The 15980-nt window shown below is 38.2% G+C and overlaps 1 protein-coding gene across 12 annotated transcripts in view; it reads left to right on the plus strand.

Moving 5' to 3' along the window:
• NF1 (neurofibromin 1) overlaps positions 1-15980 on the plus strand; it is a 248922-nt gene that overhangs the window by 116814 nt on the left and 116128 nt on the right. For all 12 annotated transcript variants that reach the window (XM_023243531.2, XM_023243534.2, XM_045044229.1 and 9 more), the window contains 10 exons: positions 496-936; positions 1293-1432; positions 1705-1827; positions 2331-2414; positions 2968-3084; positions 3681-3862; positions 3978-4189; positions 7298-7459; positions 7597-7700; positions 11105-11240. In XM_023243531.2, the coding sequence (XP_023099299.2) occupies positions 496-936; positions 1293-1432; positions 1705-1827; positions 2331-2414; positions 2968-3084; positions 3681-3862; positions 3978-4189; positions 7298-7459; positions 7597-7700; positions 11105-11240 (1701 nt within the window). The remainder of the gene's footprint in view (positions 1-495; positions 937-1292; positions 1433-1704; positions 1828-2330; positions 2415-2967; positions 3085-3680; positions 3863-3977; positions 4190-7297; positions 7460-7596; positions 7701-11104; positions 11241-15980) is intronic.

Here is a 15980-nt window from a genome sequence, read left to right on the forward strand (position 1 = left end):
AACTGAGAACAAACTGAGGGTTGATGGGGGGGTGGGAGGAAGGAGAGGGTGGGTGATGGGTATTGAGGAGGGCACCTTTTGGGATGAGCACTGGGTGTTGTATGGAAACCAATTTGTCAATAAATTTCATATAAAAAAAAATTTCCAAATGCTTATATTCCTTGAAGCAGCATAGACATTGCCTCTAGGTCCAGGGATTGATAGAAACAAATAATTTGATTGCATGTTCCTTTCTGAGCTGCAGTCCACAACCACCTTCTGGGTCTGATATTGCACATGTGTTTATCACTACCTTAGTTCTGTACCTCAGTTCATTTGCCCTTGAGCAGTAAGATACCTTGATGTCATTAGAAATGGTTGGAGTGAAGACTTGCATTTTTTAAATGTAAAAAATGTTCTTTTGTCATGGAAGAAATGTTGGATAAAAAGTAATTTGTCACGTCTCTCAACCCATTGAGGTTGGATTCATGCTTTCTGTAAAACTTTTGTGTTTAGGCTGCTGAAAGCCTTCACAAGACCATTGTTAAGAGGCGAATGTCTCATGTGAGTGGAGGAGGATCCATAGATTTGTCTGACACGGACTCCCTACAGGAATGGATCAACATGACTGGCTTCCTTTGCGCCCTTGGGGGAGTGTGCCTGCAGCAAAGAAGCAACTCTGGCTTGGCAACCTATAGCCCCCCTATGGGCCCAGTCAGTGAACGCAAGGGTTCCATGATTTCGGTGATGTCCTCGGAGGGAAATGCAGATACACCTGTCAGCAAATTTATGGATCGGCTGTTATCCTTAATGGTGTGTAACCATGAGAAAGTGGGACTTCAAATACGGACCAACGTTAAGGATCTGGTGGGTCTAGAATTGAGTCCTGCTCTTTATCCAATGCTATTTAACAAATTGAAGAATACCATCAGCAAGTTTTTTGACTCGCAAGGACAGGTAAAGTGTTCTGTGCTTTATCTTTCACCCTTTTCTTTGAATCGATTTGTTTGACAATGAAGCCTCTTTCTTTTTGATTACTTAATTCAATACTGGCATGAGCATCAGAAAATTGCAGAAAGAAGAATCATCCAAAATAGGGAGCAGTTTGGTTTTTAGGAACTCTAGTTGTGGGTGTGCCAGGGGTTAGAAATGTCTTGGGTAGGGGTATGGGTGCCTATGTGTGTGTGTGTGTGCCTATTTGGGTATATGCCCCCGGGTGCTTTCTGGCATGTGTATGACAGTTAGGTCACGCAGTTTCATCTGTGATGTGTCTGCTCTGCGCTGATGCCAGGATGTTTTTGTTCTGTATGTAGGTTTTATTGACCGACACCAATACTCAGTTTGTGGAGCAAACCATAGCTATAATGAAGAACTTACTAGATAATCATACCGAAGGCAGCTCCGAACATCTGGGGCAAGCTAGCATTGAAACAATGATGTTAAATCTAGTCAGGTAAGTATTCTACTGAAATGTAGCAGAAGCACATCAGCATTGGTGGTTGCTAGTGAAATAATTTGCTATTCTTTATTGCGCTCAAAGTGGGGTGCAATAAGGTAAGCAGAAGTTATGCATGTGCTCCTATAAATAAAAATATTGCGGTTTTCATAGTCACATTTCATCATTTTACTTAGAGGGTAAAGCATTTAGAAAACTTTTCTTGTGTTTGTATCTGATATGTGTGTTTTTTTTCCTTTTTCCCCCTGAATGTTTCTATATCTAAATAGATACGTTCGAGTGCTTGGGAACATGGTCCATGCAATTCAAATAAAAACGAAACTGTGTCAGTTAGTCGAGGTAATGATGGCAAGGAGAGATGACCTCTCATTTTGTCAAGAGATGAAATTTAGGTGAGTTCTCAAAAGAGCAAAGTAGGGTCTTGTAAATCTTATGTTAAATGAAGTGCAAAAAGCCCCAAAAACCAAAAAAAACAAAACAAAAAAAACCCCAGCAGCTACTTGATTATCCTAGGAAAGGGGAGGGAGAAAATGGAAAAGCAACAATTTACCTTTTTATTTTTCTCTCCCTGTGTTTTCAAATGTCCCAAAGCTCTGTGCCCATGACAGTGTTCCCCTTGTCTAAAATCATACTGGAGCTAAGAATTTGATTCTGCTTCCAAACTGGTACGATAGCTAAAGGCTGACGTGGAGCGTTGATATTCACGTTGCCTGTTTGTGTGCCCTTCTTCTGCCTGTTGAGAGTTGGAGTAGCGGTATCTCTTCAATGAAACGGCCGTGTCACCGAGTGATTTGGCAAATATTTGCACTATAAAAAATATTTGTGTGACTAAAGGTGTACGTGTGGCTTAAAAAAAAAATCGTTTGTTATTTTCCTTTTCTCTGCCTTTCTGTAGGAATAAGATGGTAGAATACCTGACAGACTGGGTCATGGGAACATCAAACCAAGCAGCAGATGATGATGTAAAATGTCTTACAAGGTAAAGAGAGAGAGAGAGAGAGAGAGAGAGAGAGAGAGAGAGATGGAGAGGGTGATTATTAATTATTAGCAGGTTTACTCAGGGTGTTGATTCTACATCATCACTATTATCAACATTTTATGTGTTTTTTGGATATCAGGGTTTTGCATTTGAATTATTTAAATCTTTGCTTTCTATTTTTAACTGAATGATTTTCAGTAAAATCCAATGTGAGAAAGTGATGTTTGGAATTTCCTATATTTGCTCAGATGGTAAATACTTATGGTCACATGTCAGAAACTAATTGAACCCTGAAGTACATAATAATCATTCACATAAATTCCTTCGGTGAGGCTTGGTTTTATGAAAGTTATCATCACCTTCTCCCTAACTTAAAATGCTTTTGCATTCTGGGTGTGCATGTTAACTCAAATTATTTAGGTTGTCCTAATAGGTTTAATGAAATAGGTGGTTCCTGAATTCCTAAAGTTCCGTTAGGAAGGTGTTTATTTGCGGGAAGGTCGAGTGGAAGAACCTGAAACACTCATGTGGTCCTTAAATTTTCTTTCTTCAGAGACTTGGACCAGGCGAGCATGGAAGCCGTTGTTTCACTCCTGGCTGGTCTTCCACTGCAGCCTGAGGAAGGAGATGGTGTGGAATTGATGGAAGCCAAATCACAGTTATTTCTGAAGTAAATTTCAGTCACCAAAAACGCAAAGCAAAAAACAAAGCCCCACATACAACAAAACAAAATCTAACCAAAGTGGCAGATGATTGTATGTAGAAAGTGGACCTTATTACTTGGGTATTATGGCCATTGGCAGCTGCTTATAAAATATAACCCATGCATGAGGCAATATTCCCTATGATAGGACTGGGTTAGGAAAGCACCTGTGTTTTGTGTTTTTAAAGAAAGTGTCTGGTCATTGAATTATTGGCAGTAAAACCCAGATCACCTCATTAAGCCATTTCAAATGGCATTGTGTAAACTATTTGGACTACTAGTTTTATATGGTAAACACTAAAAGTGTTCCCTGCATCGACCAGGAAAGATTGCATCTGTTCGGTGGCTATGTTATGAACCATGTGCTGGCTTTGTCAGGATAAAATCATACTCAGCATAGCACACTTCGTGATGAGCCACACTGGCTGATTATCCCAGGACTGGAGAGAAGCAGATACCCAAGACCACTCATGTGATGCACATGTGATAATTTCAGAAAATCAGATTAGCTTTCTGGTTGCTGTGGCCTTCACTGTGTAAGAGTCGATCTTTTTACTTCTCAGGTATTTCACATTGTTTATGAACCTTTTGAATGACTGTAGTGAAGTTGAAGATGAAAATGCACAAACAGGTGGCAGGAAACGTGGCATGTCCCGGAGGCTGGCATCACTGAGGCACTGCACAGTCCTTGCAATGTCCAACTTACTCAATGCTAATGTGGACAGTGGCCTCATGCACTCCATAGGTGAGATAAAATGACAGCTTCGTAGAGAAATTGACAATCTAGAGAATTGGCACGTAAGACAAGCAAAATTACAACAGTCCATGTTAGTAAATTTGCATCTATCTGTCCATATCAGGTTTAGGTTATCACAAAGATCTTCAGACAAGAGCTACATTTATGGAAGTTCTGACAAAAATCCTCCAGCAAGGCACAGAATTTGACACGCTTGCAGAAACGGTGCTGGCCGACCGGTTTGAGAGGCTGGTGGAGTTGGTCACAATGATGGGAGACCAGGGAGAGCTACCAATAGCCATGGCTTTGGCCAACGTGGTCCCGTGTTCTCAGTGGGTGAGTTCTTTGAGGAAGTGCAAAACTGGGGCCTGGCACATAGCAGGTGCTTCCAAATTTATTCTTTCTAGGAATTTTTTTTTTTTTAATGTTTATTTTGGGGGAGAGAGAGAGAGAGCATGAGCAGGGGAGGGGCAGAGAGAGAGAGAGAGACAGAGAATCCCAGGCAGACTCTGCTAACAGGGCAGAGCCTGGCGCGGGCCTGTTTCACAAACTGTGAAACCTTGACCTGAGCCGAGATCAAGAGTTGGATGCTTAACCGACTGAGCCACCCAGGTGCCCCTCATTCCAGGAATGTCTATTGCATGAATTGCTAAACCTTGCGAGCTGGAAGAAACTTCAGGTATTATTCGAGTGGTTTTCAGCTATGGGAAAGTAGTTGTGGCTTCTAGCCCTTGGGAGTGTTCTTACCTTAAGTATGAGGATCTTACTCATCATATACTTACAGTGAAACTCAAATTCCTTCCCTGTCCCACTGAAAAATTCAATTTAAACACTGATCAGAAGAAAATTAAAACCACTGACCTGGTCTGGTGTTTTCATGTATTACATGAGATGATTAGGGTTAAATCTCCTATTTAGTTGTCACTAATGCTAGAGCTAGAATTAAAGGCTTGTGTGTCCAGTTCACAACTCTTCTATAATGCACTGTACAATTTCCTAAAAAAATGTAAGCACTATATTTGCATTAGAAATTGTTGCTTGTTTTAAACACTGGAGACATAATATGGCTATTTGGTCTCTTATTCATTTATGTATGTATGTATGTATGTTTGTATGTATGCATTTTAGAGAGAGAGCAAGCACGTGTGCGCAGACGCACGAGTGGGGCAGGGGCAGAGGGAGAGAGAGTCTTAAGCAGGTGCTGTCTTCAGCATGGAGCCCGATGTGGGGCTCGATCCCACAACTCTGGGATCATGAGTGAGCTGAAATCAAGAGTCAGACACTCAGCTGATTGAGCCCCTGGGTCTCTGTTACTAAAAAATTTTCTTAAAACCATACTATTTTTAACAGTACACACTAAAAATTTGAGAAGGGTTGTCCTTTTCCATGCTAAAAATCGATTCCATTTATAGTGTACCAAAAACGATTTCAGTTTAGTAAATTATAACAAATCAGGTAATCTGTCATTGCCTGTAGGTTTTTTTTCTGCTTAAATAGACTGTAGGATCTTGTTCCTCATGCTTCAGTAAAGTTTAAACTCCTTACTCTGGCCTACAAGGCTCGACCCAACCTGGGCTCTGCCTCACCTCTGACCTCATCTCCTGCCACGTTCCTTCTTGTTCACCAGACTTAAAGATGTTAGGCTATGGGGCGCCTGGGTGGCGCAGTCGGTTAAGCGTCCGACTTCAGCCAGGTCACGATCTCACGGTCCAGGAGTTCGAGCCCCGCGTCGGGCTCTGGGCTGATGGCTCAGAGCCTGGAGCCTGGTTCCGATTCTGTGTCTCCCTCTCTCTCTGCCCCTCCCCCGTTCATGCTCTGTCTCTCTCTGTCCCAAAAATAAATAAAAACGTTGAAAAAAGTAATAAAAAAATAAAAAAAAGATGTTAGGCTATTTCCACCTTCGAGAGCACCCTTACTGCCACCACAGCCGCCACCACCTGGAATGCTTCTTCCCTGATCTCTTACACGGCCAACTTCTTCAAAAACCTTTTAAAGCTTAAAAAAAAAAAATTCTCTTTTGTAGATTTTAAATTCTGTTGCTTAATGTTTTCAGAATTTTGCAGGGAAGGGATTAGATGGAAAAAAATGAGCACAGTACTCCAAAAACAGGTTTTGTGGCTGAATTGTCTCTCATAATTATACTTGACTTTAAAATGGAGGAGAGGGGTGCCTGGGTGGCTCAGTTGGTTAAGTGTCCAACTCTTGATTTTAGCTCAAGTCATGATCTTGCCGTTTGTGGGATTGAGCCCCACGTCAGCACAGAACCGGCTTGGGATTCTCTCCCTCCCCCTTTCTCTGCCCCTCCCCTGTGTGTGTGCACTGCTCTCTTTCTCTCTCAAAATAAATAAAAAAATAATAAAATGGAGGAAAAGAATTTTTATATCTAGTCACATATGTGGAATGTCACTATAGGGAGTAGAACAGACTATCTGGGTCTTCTTTGGCTTCTAGATTTTGTGGTTAGGATTGTCAAATTTTTTGCTTTAGTCAGATACCAGATTTGACCAGGTAAAAGCATTAGAAGAGCTATGGGCCATGATCCTGGCCTTTGCTGTCACTGCTTGAAGGATGGGGCATCATTTTATGGCTACCCTTAGTCTATGTAAATCTCCTCGCCGCACTGTGTGGTTAAACAGTGATTTTACTATCACATCGTTTTCCTGGAGTGTACCAAAAAATACCACGGGGAATTATGAGGGTAACCATTCAGGAAGTATGTGGGAATTAGCCGTCCACCTTCGCTTTATACATAAATCTTGCTAATCTCTTTGTTCTGAATACACAGCCCACATCTTTTCCCTTACTTTCTGCAAATCCTGTAGTTTTTCCATTTTTGTTGTTTCTCTGCTGAGCCCATGTTCAGTGTATACTGAATTTCCCTGACCATGTGAGCAGAGAGTAGAGCTCTTGTGGTCACCAAAGTCTCATTCCTGCTCACTGGTTTTCTACAAAAATGATTTGGGCATATCAAACTAAACTCTTTGCCATCATGTTCTGTTTCTACTCTCTTTAATTTTGTCATGTGATTTGAACTGAATCTTGGCTTTTTTTCTGTCTAGGCCTGGTAAAACCTAGGCCTCTCTTAATTTTCATCAGTTAATTCGTAAAATTAACAGCCGCTGGGGCACCTGGTTGGCTCAGTTGGAAGAGTGTGTGACTCTTGATCTTGGGGTTGTGAGTTTGAGCCCCACGCTGGATGTAGAGATTGCTTAAATAAGTAAATAAACAAATTGCTTAAAAAAAAAAAAAAGAATTCACATCTGCTATAGGCATAAAGAAATAGTCATTGTAGACAAATGGACACAGATAGATCTCAGGGAGAAATTAATTAGTCACCACTTAACTGGATTTAGCAGGTGGTTGGCAGTTTTAGATTTACCTTTCAGTTTCCTGCTAAAGACAAATGGGATTATTCATGCTAACTCAATTTTGTTTTGTTCTCAGGATGAACTAGCTCGAGTTCTAGTGACTCTGTTTGATTCTCGGCATTTGCTCTACCAACTGCTCTGGAACATGTTTTCTAAGGAAGTAGAATTGGCAGACTCCATGCAGACTCTTTTCCGAGGAAACAGCTTAGCCAGTAAAATAATGACCTTCTGTTTCAAGGTTTATATCCATTTATTCTTTTGTGTGTGTGCCAAGGTATGGCAAATTGATTATGTGCAGAACGTACAGAGCAGAATGTCTTTAACGCAAGATATTTGGAGAAGGCGTAATAGATTCCTACTTGTGTATTTCTTTAGGTATATGGTGCTACCTACCTACAAAAACTCCTGGATCCGTTATTACGAATCGTGATCACATCCTCTGATTGGCAACATGTTAGCTTTGAAGTGGATCCTACCAGGTTTGTCATCCTCTCATCTACAACTTTTCTCGACTTTTTCACTGCCACCGTGTGGGACCAGACCCTCAGAGGGTTTCTCCCTCTGATTCTTAAAATGAGTCTTTAATTATAAAAGTTACACCAAATACATTTTTCTTAAAAAAAATTTGCAGGTATCTTTGGCTGCCATGTATAGAGACAGAGACCGTTACTAGTTTAGTCTGTTCTTTGGGTTTTTTTTTTCAGTGCATTTGCATGTATATAAATCAAGTTGTAGAAACTGTGTGGCTAACAGTGAGTGCTTAATATAAATGGAAACATGTTGTACACGTGGTTTTGCAACTTAATTTTTTTAACTTGGCTCTGTCTTCAGTCTTTCTGTGTCAGTATAGAAAGATTAACCTCATTGTTTTTACCTGCCATATAATATTTGATAGATTGGCTATATCATGATTTAGCCAATACCATATCTATCCTTTTTTTTCCAACCAATTAAAAAAAAGTTATTATTGAAATAGAATTGACATACAATGTTGTATTCATTTCAGGTATCCAGTATTTTGGTTTGACAATTCTGTGTATTACTCAGTGCTCATCATGACAAGTATAGTCACCATCTCTCACCATACAGCGTTCTTACAACATTATTGACCATATGTCCCCAATGTTGTACTTTTCATTTTCATCCCCATGACTTATTTATTTTATAACTGGAAGTTTCTGCCTTTGAATCGCCTTCACCTGTATCACCCATGTTCTCTGGCAACCACCAGTTTGTTCTGTGTACTTAAAAGTGGTTTTCTTCTTCATTTGTTTTGTTTTTTAGATTCCACATATAAGTGAAATCATACAGTATTTGCCTTTGTCTGACTTATTTCACTTAGCATAATATCCAGTTCCATTCATGTCATAAATAGCAAGAGGTTTTTTTTTGTTTTTTGTTTTTTTTTTGTTTGTTTTTTTGTGCTGGAGTTGTGTGTGTCGGGGGGGGAAACATCATCTTTCTTTGTTCATCTATTGATGGACACTTGAGTTGCTTCCGTATCTTGGCTGTTGTAAATAATGCTGCAGTAAACATAGGAGTGCATGTATCTTTTCACATTAGTGTTTTAACTTTCTTAACTTTAACTTTCTACCAAGTAGTGGAATTATTGGATCATATGGTATTTCTATTTTTAATTTTTTGAGGGAACTTCCATACTGTTTTCCATCAATAGGTGCACCTACCAACAGTGCACAAGGGTTTCCTTTTCTCCATGTCCTCATCAATACTTGTTTTTGTTTTTGTTTTTGTTTTGATACTAGCCATTCTGACTGGTGTGAGGTGACACCACATTGTGGTTTTGATTTGCATTTAGCTGATGATTAGTGACGCTGCACGTTTTTTCGTGTGTCTTTTGGCCACCTTTATGTGTTCTTCAGAAAAATGCCTATTCAGGTCCTCTGCCCATTTTTGAATCAGATTATTTGGGTTTTTTTTTTGGGTGTTGAGTTGTGTGAGTTCCTTAAATATTTTGGATATTCACCCCTTATCAGATACATCATTTGTGAATATCTTCTCTCATTTAGTAGGTTGCTATTTTATTGATGGTTTCCCTGCTGTGTAAAAGCTTTTTATTTTGGTGTAGTCCCAGTAGTTTATTTTTGCTTTTGTTTCCCTTGCCTGAGAAGACATATTCATAAATGTGTTGTTATGGGTGACGTCTGAGAGATTACTACCTATATTTTCTATAGGAATTTTATGATTTCAGGTCTCATGTTTAGGTGTTTAATCCGTTTGGAGTTTGTTTTTATATATGCTATAAGAAAGTGGGCCAGTTTCATTCTTTTGCACATAGCTGTCCGGTTTCTGAACACCATTTATTGAAAAGACTGTCGTTTCCTCGTTTTCTATTCTTGCCTACTTTGTCATAGATTAATTGGCAATATAGGCATGGGTTTATTTCTGGACTCTTTTTTGTGCCAGTGATCTATGTGTCTGTTTTTGTGCCAGTACTATACTGTTTTGATTACTATAGCTTTGTAGTATATGTTGACATCTGGGATTGTGATACCTCTAGCTTTTTCTTTGTTCTCAAGATTGCTTTGTCCCTGAAGTCTTCTGTGGTTCCATACAGATTTTTAGGATTATTTGTTCCAGTTCAGTGAAAAACTATTGGTATTTTGATGGAGATTGCACTGAATCTGTAGATTGTTCTGGGTAGTATACACATTTTAATAATGTTAATTCTTCCAGCCCAGGAGCATGGTATATCTTTCCTTTAGTTTGTGTTGTCTTCAGTTTCTTTCGTCTTATGATTTTCAGAGTATAGGTCTTTCATCTCTCTGGTTAACTATTCTCCTAGGTATTTTATTCTTTTTGGTAGAGTTGTAGATGGTGATCCCATTGACTTTTGCCGTAACTTCTCAACGTTGTCTTTTTCATTTTTCAGGTTATTTGCTGTAGGAATTTTATGAAACCTAAATCTTTTTGTTACTTTCTTTCTTAGAACATTAACTGTTCCCTATTGACTACAAGATAAAGTACAGAGTTTTCTAACTACAGCTCATTATCACCTGTCATTCTTTCATGTGTTTTCTGTACATTAGCTCCAATATGCACATGTTGTATATTTTTTAAAGTGGCTTGACACATGATTTGTTGGGGTTGGAGATGCCTGATAAATGATATCCCTCTACCCAGCCCAAATGTTTAATTTTTTTAAGGTTTCTTTATTTTTGCGAGGGAGAGACAGAGACAGAGACAGAGTGTGAGTGGGGAAAGGGCAGAGAGAGAGAGGAGACACAGAATTGGAAGCAGTCTCCAGGCTCTGACCTGTCAGCACAAAACCCGACACGGGGCTTGAACTCAACAAACTACGAAATCATGATCTGAGCTGAAGTTGGACGCTTAACTGACTGAGCCACCCAGACGTCCCTTCCCTGCCCAACTTTTAAAACCAAAAGAATGGAAGGAGGAGGGCTGCGAAGGAAGCACTCAGGAATCAGTCATCACCTTTATTTTTGATAAAAATGTGTAGAGTGTGTGGCTTTTGATCCTGTGGGTGAAAGGGCTTGCTGATATTTCACCTTGAATTAGACTCATCTACCTCATCCCTTGCATAGCTGGATAAGTACAGACATGTCTCACAGGGAAGCTTTTTACCACAGAAGTGGAGAGCAGCAAACCAGAATAGATCTTGTCTGCAGGCAGACATATCCAGAACAGAGAGGATGGCACTGAGCAGAGTATATACTCAATCTGTGAGAATATAAGGGGATAAGAATTCTTATACACAGTTGTCAAAATTACCTTTTTATAGTTTTTTTATTCAAATCAAGATCCCAGCAAAGTTCAAACAATGCGTTTGGCTGAAAGTCTCTTTTAAAGGGCAGTTTCGTTTGTTTATTTTAAATGGATTTTACCTCCCCCCCCCCCCCCATAGGTTAGAACAATCAGAGAGCCTTGAGGAAAACCAACGGAACCTTCTGCAGATGACTGAAAAGTTCTTCCATGCCATCATCAGTTCCTCCTCAGAATTCCCCCCTCAGCTTCGAAGTGTGTGCCACTGTTTATACCAGGTATGCTTAAGGTTAGAGAGTACCATTATTAAGCCAAAGCCGAAGTGAAAAGAATGCTTTACTAAAGAGGAATTTAGCTGCTGATAGTGGGTGGTTGAAAATACTGAGTCAGTTTGGATGAGTAATACACTAAGCCTTGTCGGAGTTGGCTTTGAAAAAAACTTAAATATCGCTTAGGAGACAGTTTGAAGTATTTTAAGGGGGTACTAAAAATAAGTTTCCTCACATTGGGAGCAAGTTTAAAATGCACAGAATCTCTTGGATATAACAGATATGGTTGAAATGAGATACATTATGGAATTTTCTTGGTTATCTTTTGCCTGAATTACTCATAAGGCCTTTTGAATGTGAGGCACGTCTACTCCTTGCTTTTTGTACTGTTGAAATGCTTGATCCATAATTTTGATTTCTTAAAATATGTTTGTGTCAATTTTTCCTAGAACCAATTAATCTGATTATTTTACATAGAACACTACTTCTAAAATATATTGCACCAACATTCAGATCAAATTATTAGACTTTCTAGCACTAGCACTGCAAGTAATGCTTCTGAGTTCAGATGTCTGCAGTCATCCCCTACTTGTTGAGGAAATTAGGTCTGTGTTCTTTTTATGGCTTTCATTGTGCTTTTGAATTGCATATGCAGGTTCAGGGACGATATAATAATTCCAGGGGAAATTAGTGCAAATCTGTGTTAGTCTGTTCAAACTATGATTCTGGAAGAAAAGTTAGTGGGTCTGGAGTTTGGGACAGGGGTGGGTATAGGGGAAAGAATTTACACATTTACCAAAACCCATGTCTTTATGTCTTTTTCTTTGCAGAGTCATCCCCAGCCATTTGTTTTTTAGCACAGGGCTTCAGTTGCTTAGAGACATTAGCAAGATCAGTGAAATCACCATTTTAAAAAGCTGTTTCAGGCTGCTCTGTGTGAATTATTCCCCCATTGCTATTTATAAAGATGTTTTTGCTGTATCACTAAAAGAAAACTTATAACAGTTAACAAAATGGCAGTAGTCCTTTCCTATCAATAATTACTTTAAATATAAGTGGATTAAGTTTTCCCAATTGAAAGGCATAGAGTGGCTAAATGGATTAAAAAAAACAAGATCCTACAATATGTTGCCTACAAGAGGCTCATGTTAGCCTTAAAGACACACATAGACGGAGAGTGAAGGGATGGAAAAAGTCATTTCAAACAAATGGTAACCAGAAAAAAAACAAAACAGGAGTAGCTATACTTATTTTGGACCAAATAGACTTTAAACTAAAAATGGCAAAAAGAAACAAAAGTCAATATATAATGATAAAAAGGGGTCTATACATCAAGAAGATACAATAGTTATAAATATTTATGTGCCCAGCATTGGAGCACCTAAATGTATAAAGCAAAAGCTAACAGACCTAAAAGGAGAAATAAATAGTAATAAAGTAATTGTTGGGGATTTTAATACCCGGCTCTCAACAATGGTTAGGTCATCCAGACAGAGAATAAGGAAACAGCAGATTCGAACAACGCTTAACTCCCAAATGCACCTAACAGACATATATAGAACATGCTATCCAACAACAGCAGAATATACATTCTTCCAAAACACACATGGAACATTTTCTAGGATAGACCATATGTTAGGTCACACAACAAGTCTTAGCAGATTCAAGAAGATTAAAATCATACCAAGTATCTTCTCTGACCACAATGGCATGAAGTTAGAAATCAATTACATGAGGAAAGCTGGAAAATGAGTGAACCCATGGAAATTAAACACTACCCTGAACAATTAATGGTTAAAAAAAAGAAATTAAAGGAGAAATAAAAAAGTTTCTTGAGATAAATGAAAATGGAAACACAATATACCAGAACATGTGCGATGTAGCAAAAGCAGTTCTAAGAGGGAAGTTCATACCAGTAAACACCTATGTTAAGAAGCAGGAAAGATCCCAAATAAGCAACCTAACTCTTTCTCTTAAGGAATTAGAAAAAGAATAAACTGAGCTCCAATTTAGCAGAAGAAAGGAAATAAAGATTGTAGCAGAAATAAGTGAAATAGAAATATAGAAAAACCTCAGAAAAGATGAGCCAGACTAAGAGTTGCTTCTTTGAAAAGATAAACAAAATTGACAAACCTTTAGCTAGACTTCAAGCAAGGAGAAGAGAGGAAGGACCAAATCAAGAAATTATAAATGAAAAAGGAGACCTCACAACTGATACCACAGAAATTCAGAGGGTCATAAGAGACTACTGTGAACAAACTAGACAACAAACTGGACAACCTAGAAGAAATGGAAAGAGTCTTAGGAACATACAACTTATCAAGACTGAATTAGGAAGAAATAGAAACTCTGAATAGAATTCCTAAATTCTCCCAACAAAGAAAAGCCCAGGACCAGTTGGCTTCCCTGGTGAATTTTACTAGACGTTTACAGAAGAATTAACAACCAGTCCTTCTCAAACTCTTAGCAAAAATTGAAAAGAGAGCACTCCAGACTCATTTTGTGAGGCATTACCCTGGTACCAAAACCAGAAAAGGACACTGCTAGAAAAGAAAACTATAGGTAAATATCATTGATGAGTATAGATACAGAAATTCTCAGTAAATTACTAGCAAACAATTCAGCATATTAAAATGTTCGCACCATGATGATGTGGGATTTATCCTTTGGTGCAAGGATGGTTCAGCATCTGCAAATCAGTGCGATGCATTACGTTAATTCAGTGGAAGAAAAGAATCATATGATCATCTCAATAAATGCAGAAAAAGGATTTGACAAAATTCCACATCCATTCATGATAAAAACTCTTAATAAGTTAGGCATAGAAGGAATGTATATCAACATAATAAAGGCCATAAATGACAACCACACAGCTAACATATTCAGTGGTGAAAGGTTGAAAGCATTTCTTCCAAGATGAGGAACAAGACAGAGGTATCCATCTTACCACTCCTATTCAACATAGTACTAGCAGTGCTAGCTAGAGCAATCAGGCAAGAAAAATTAAAAGCCTCAGAATTGGAAAGGAAGAAGTAAAATTGTTTCTACTTGCAGATGATATATATAGGAAATCCCAAATACAACCAAAAAACAGAGCTAATCAGTGAACTAAGTAAAGTTGCAGTACACATAATTAACATACAAAAATCAGTAGCATTTCTGTACACTAACAAATTTATGGGAAAAAATAGATCCTATTTACGATGGCATCAAAACAATAAAATACTTAGGAATAAATTTAAGAATGTGAAAGATCTCTATTCTGGAAACTATAAGCCATTGATGAAAACAGATTTAAGATACAGATAAATGGGAAGGTATCTTGTGTTTGTGGATTGGAAGAATTAATAGTTTAGATATGAATAGTACCAAAAGCCATCTGTAGATTCAGTGAAATCTCTATCAAGTTTTCAGTGACATTTTTATAGAAATAGAAAAAAAAAGCTCTTAAAATTCATATGGAAACACAAAACACCCTACCTCCCCCCCCCAAAAAGAACAAAGGAAGCACCACATTTCCTAATTTAAAGCTATAATCATCAAAATAGTAGGTACTGCATAAAAACAGATGGACTGACCAGTGGAACAGAATCAAGAGCCCAGAAATAAACCCAAGCATATAGAATCAACTAATTATAAAAGACAGTCTTTTCAATAAATGGTGCTGGGATAACCAAATATTCACATGTAAAAGAATGAAATTGGAACCATATCTTAAGTCCCTCACAAATTAACTTGAAATGGATTAAAGATTTAAATGTAAGACTTGAAACCATGAAACCGCTAGAAGAAAACATAGGAATAAAGGTTCTCGGCATGGGTCTTGGTAATATTTTTTGGATATGACACCTAAAGCACAGCAAACTCAAAAATAAACAAGTGGGACTACATCAAACTAGAAAGTTTCTGCACAGCAAAATAAACCATCCATAAAATGAAAAGACAACTATGGAGTGGAGAAAAAATATTTGCAAACCATGTATATAATGAGTTAATATTAAAATATATAAAGAACTTACACAATTTTCAATAGCAAAAAAAAAAAGCAAATTTAAAAATGATTAGTAGATAACTTGGAAGAGACATAAAGATATTTCTCTAAAGAAGTTACATGAAAGGCCAAAAAGTATATGGAAAGATGTTCAGCATCACTAGTCATTAGGGAAATGCCTGTTAAAAAAACCACAATGAGGTATCAACCCATGCCTGTTAGAGTGGCCATCATCAAAAAGACTAGAGATAACAAATGCTGGCATGGATGGAGAAAAAAGGGAACCCTGTGCACTGTTGGTGCACTTGTAAATTGTATAGCTACTGTGGAAAACAGTATGGAAAAATCCTCAAAAAATTAAACATAGAACTGCCACATCATCTAGCAATTCCACTTCTGGGACTATATCCAAAGGAAACAAAACACTAACTTGAAAAGGTATCTGCACCCCCATGTTCATAGCATTATTTATAGTAGCCAAGGCATGGAAACAACTCAAAAATCCATCAACAGATGAATGGTTTAAAAGAACTGTGGATATATACAAAATGGAATATTATTGAGCCATACAAAATGAGGAAATCTTGGCATTCGTGACAATATACACGGCCCTTGAAGGCATTATGCTAAGTGAAATAAGTGAGAGACAAATATACTGTATGATCTCACCTATATGTGGAACCATGAAAAAAAAAACACACAGCTAAACTCATGGAAAAAGAGATCAGACTTGTGGTGGAGGTTGGAGGCAGAGGAAA

Source organism: Felis catus, chromosome E1 (genome assembly GCF_018350175.1).
Source record: "Felis catus isolate Fca126 chromosome E1, F.catus_Fca126_mat1.0, whole genome shotgun sequence".
NCBI lineage: Eukaryota > Metazoa > Chordata > Mammalia > Carnivora > Felidae > Felis > Felis catus.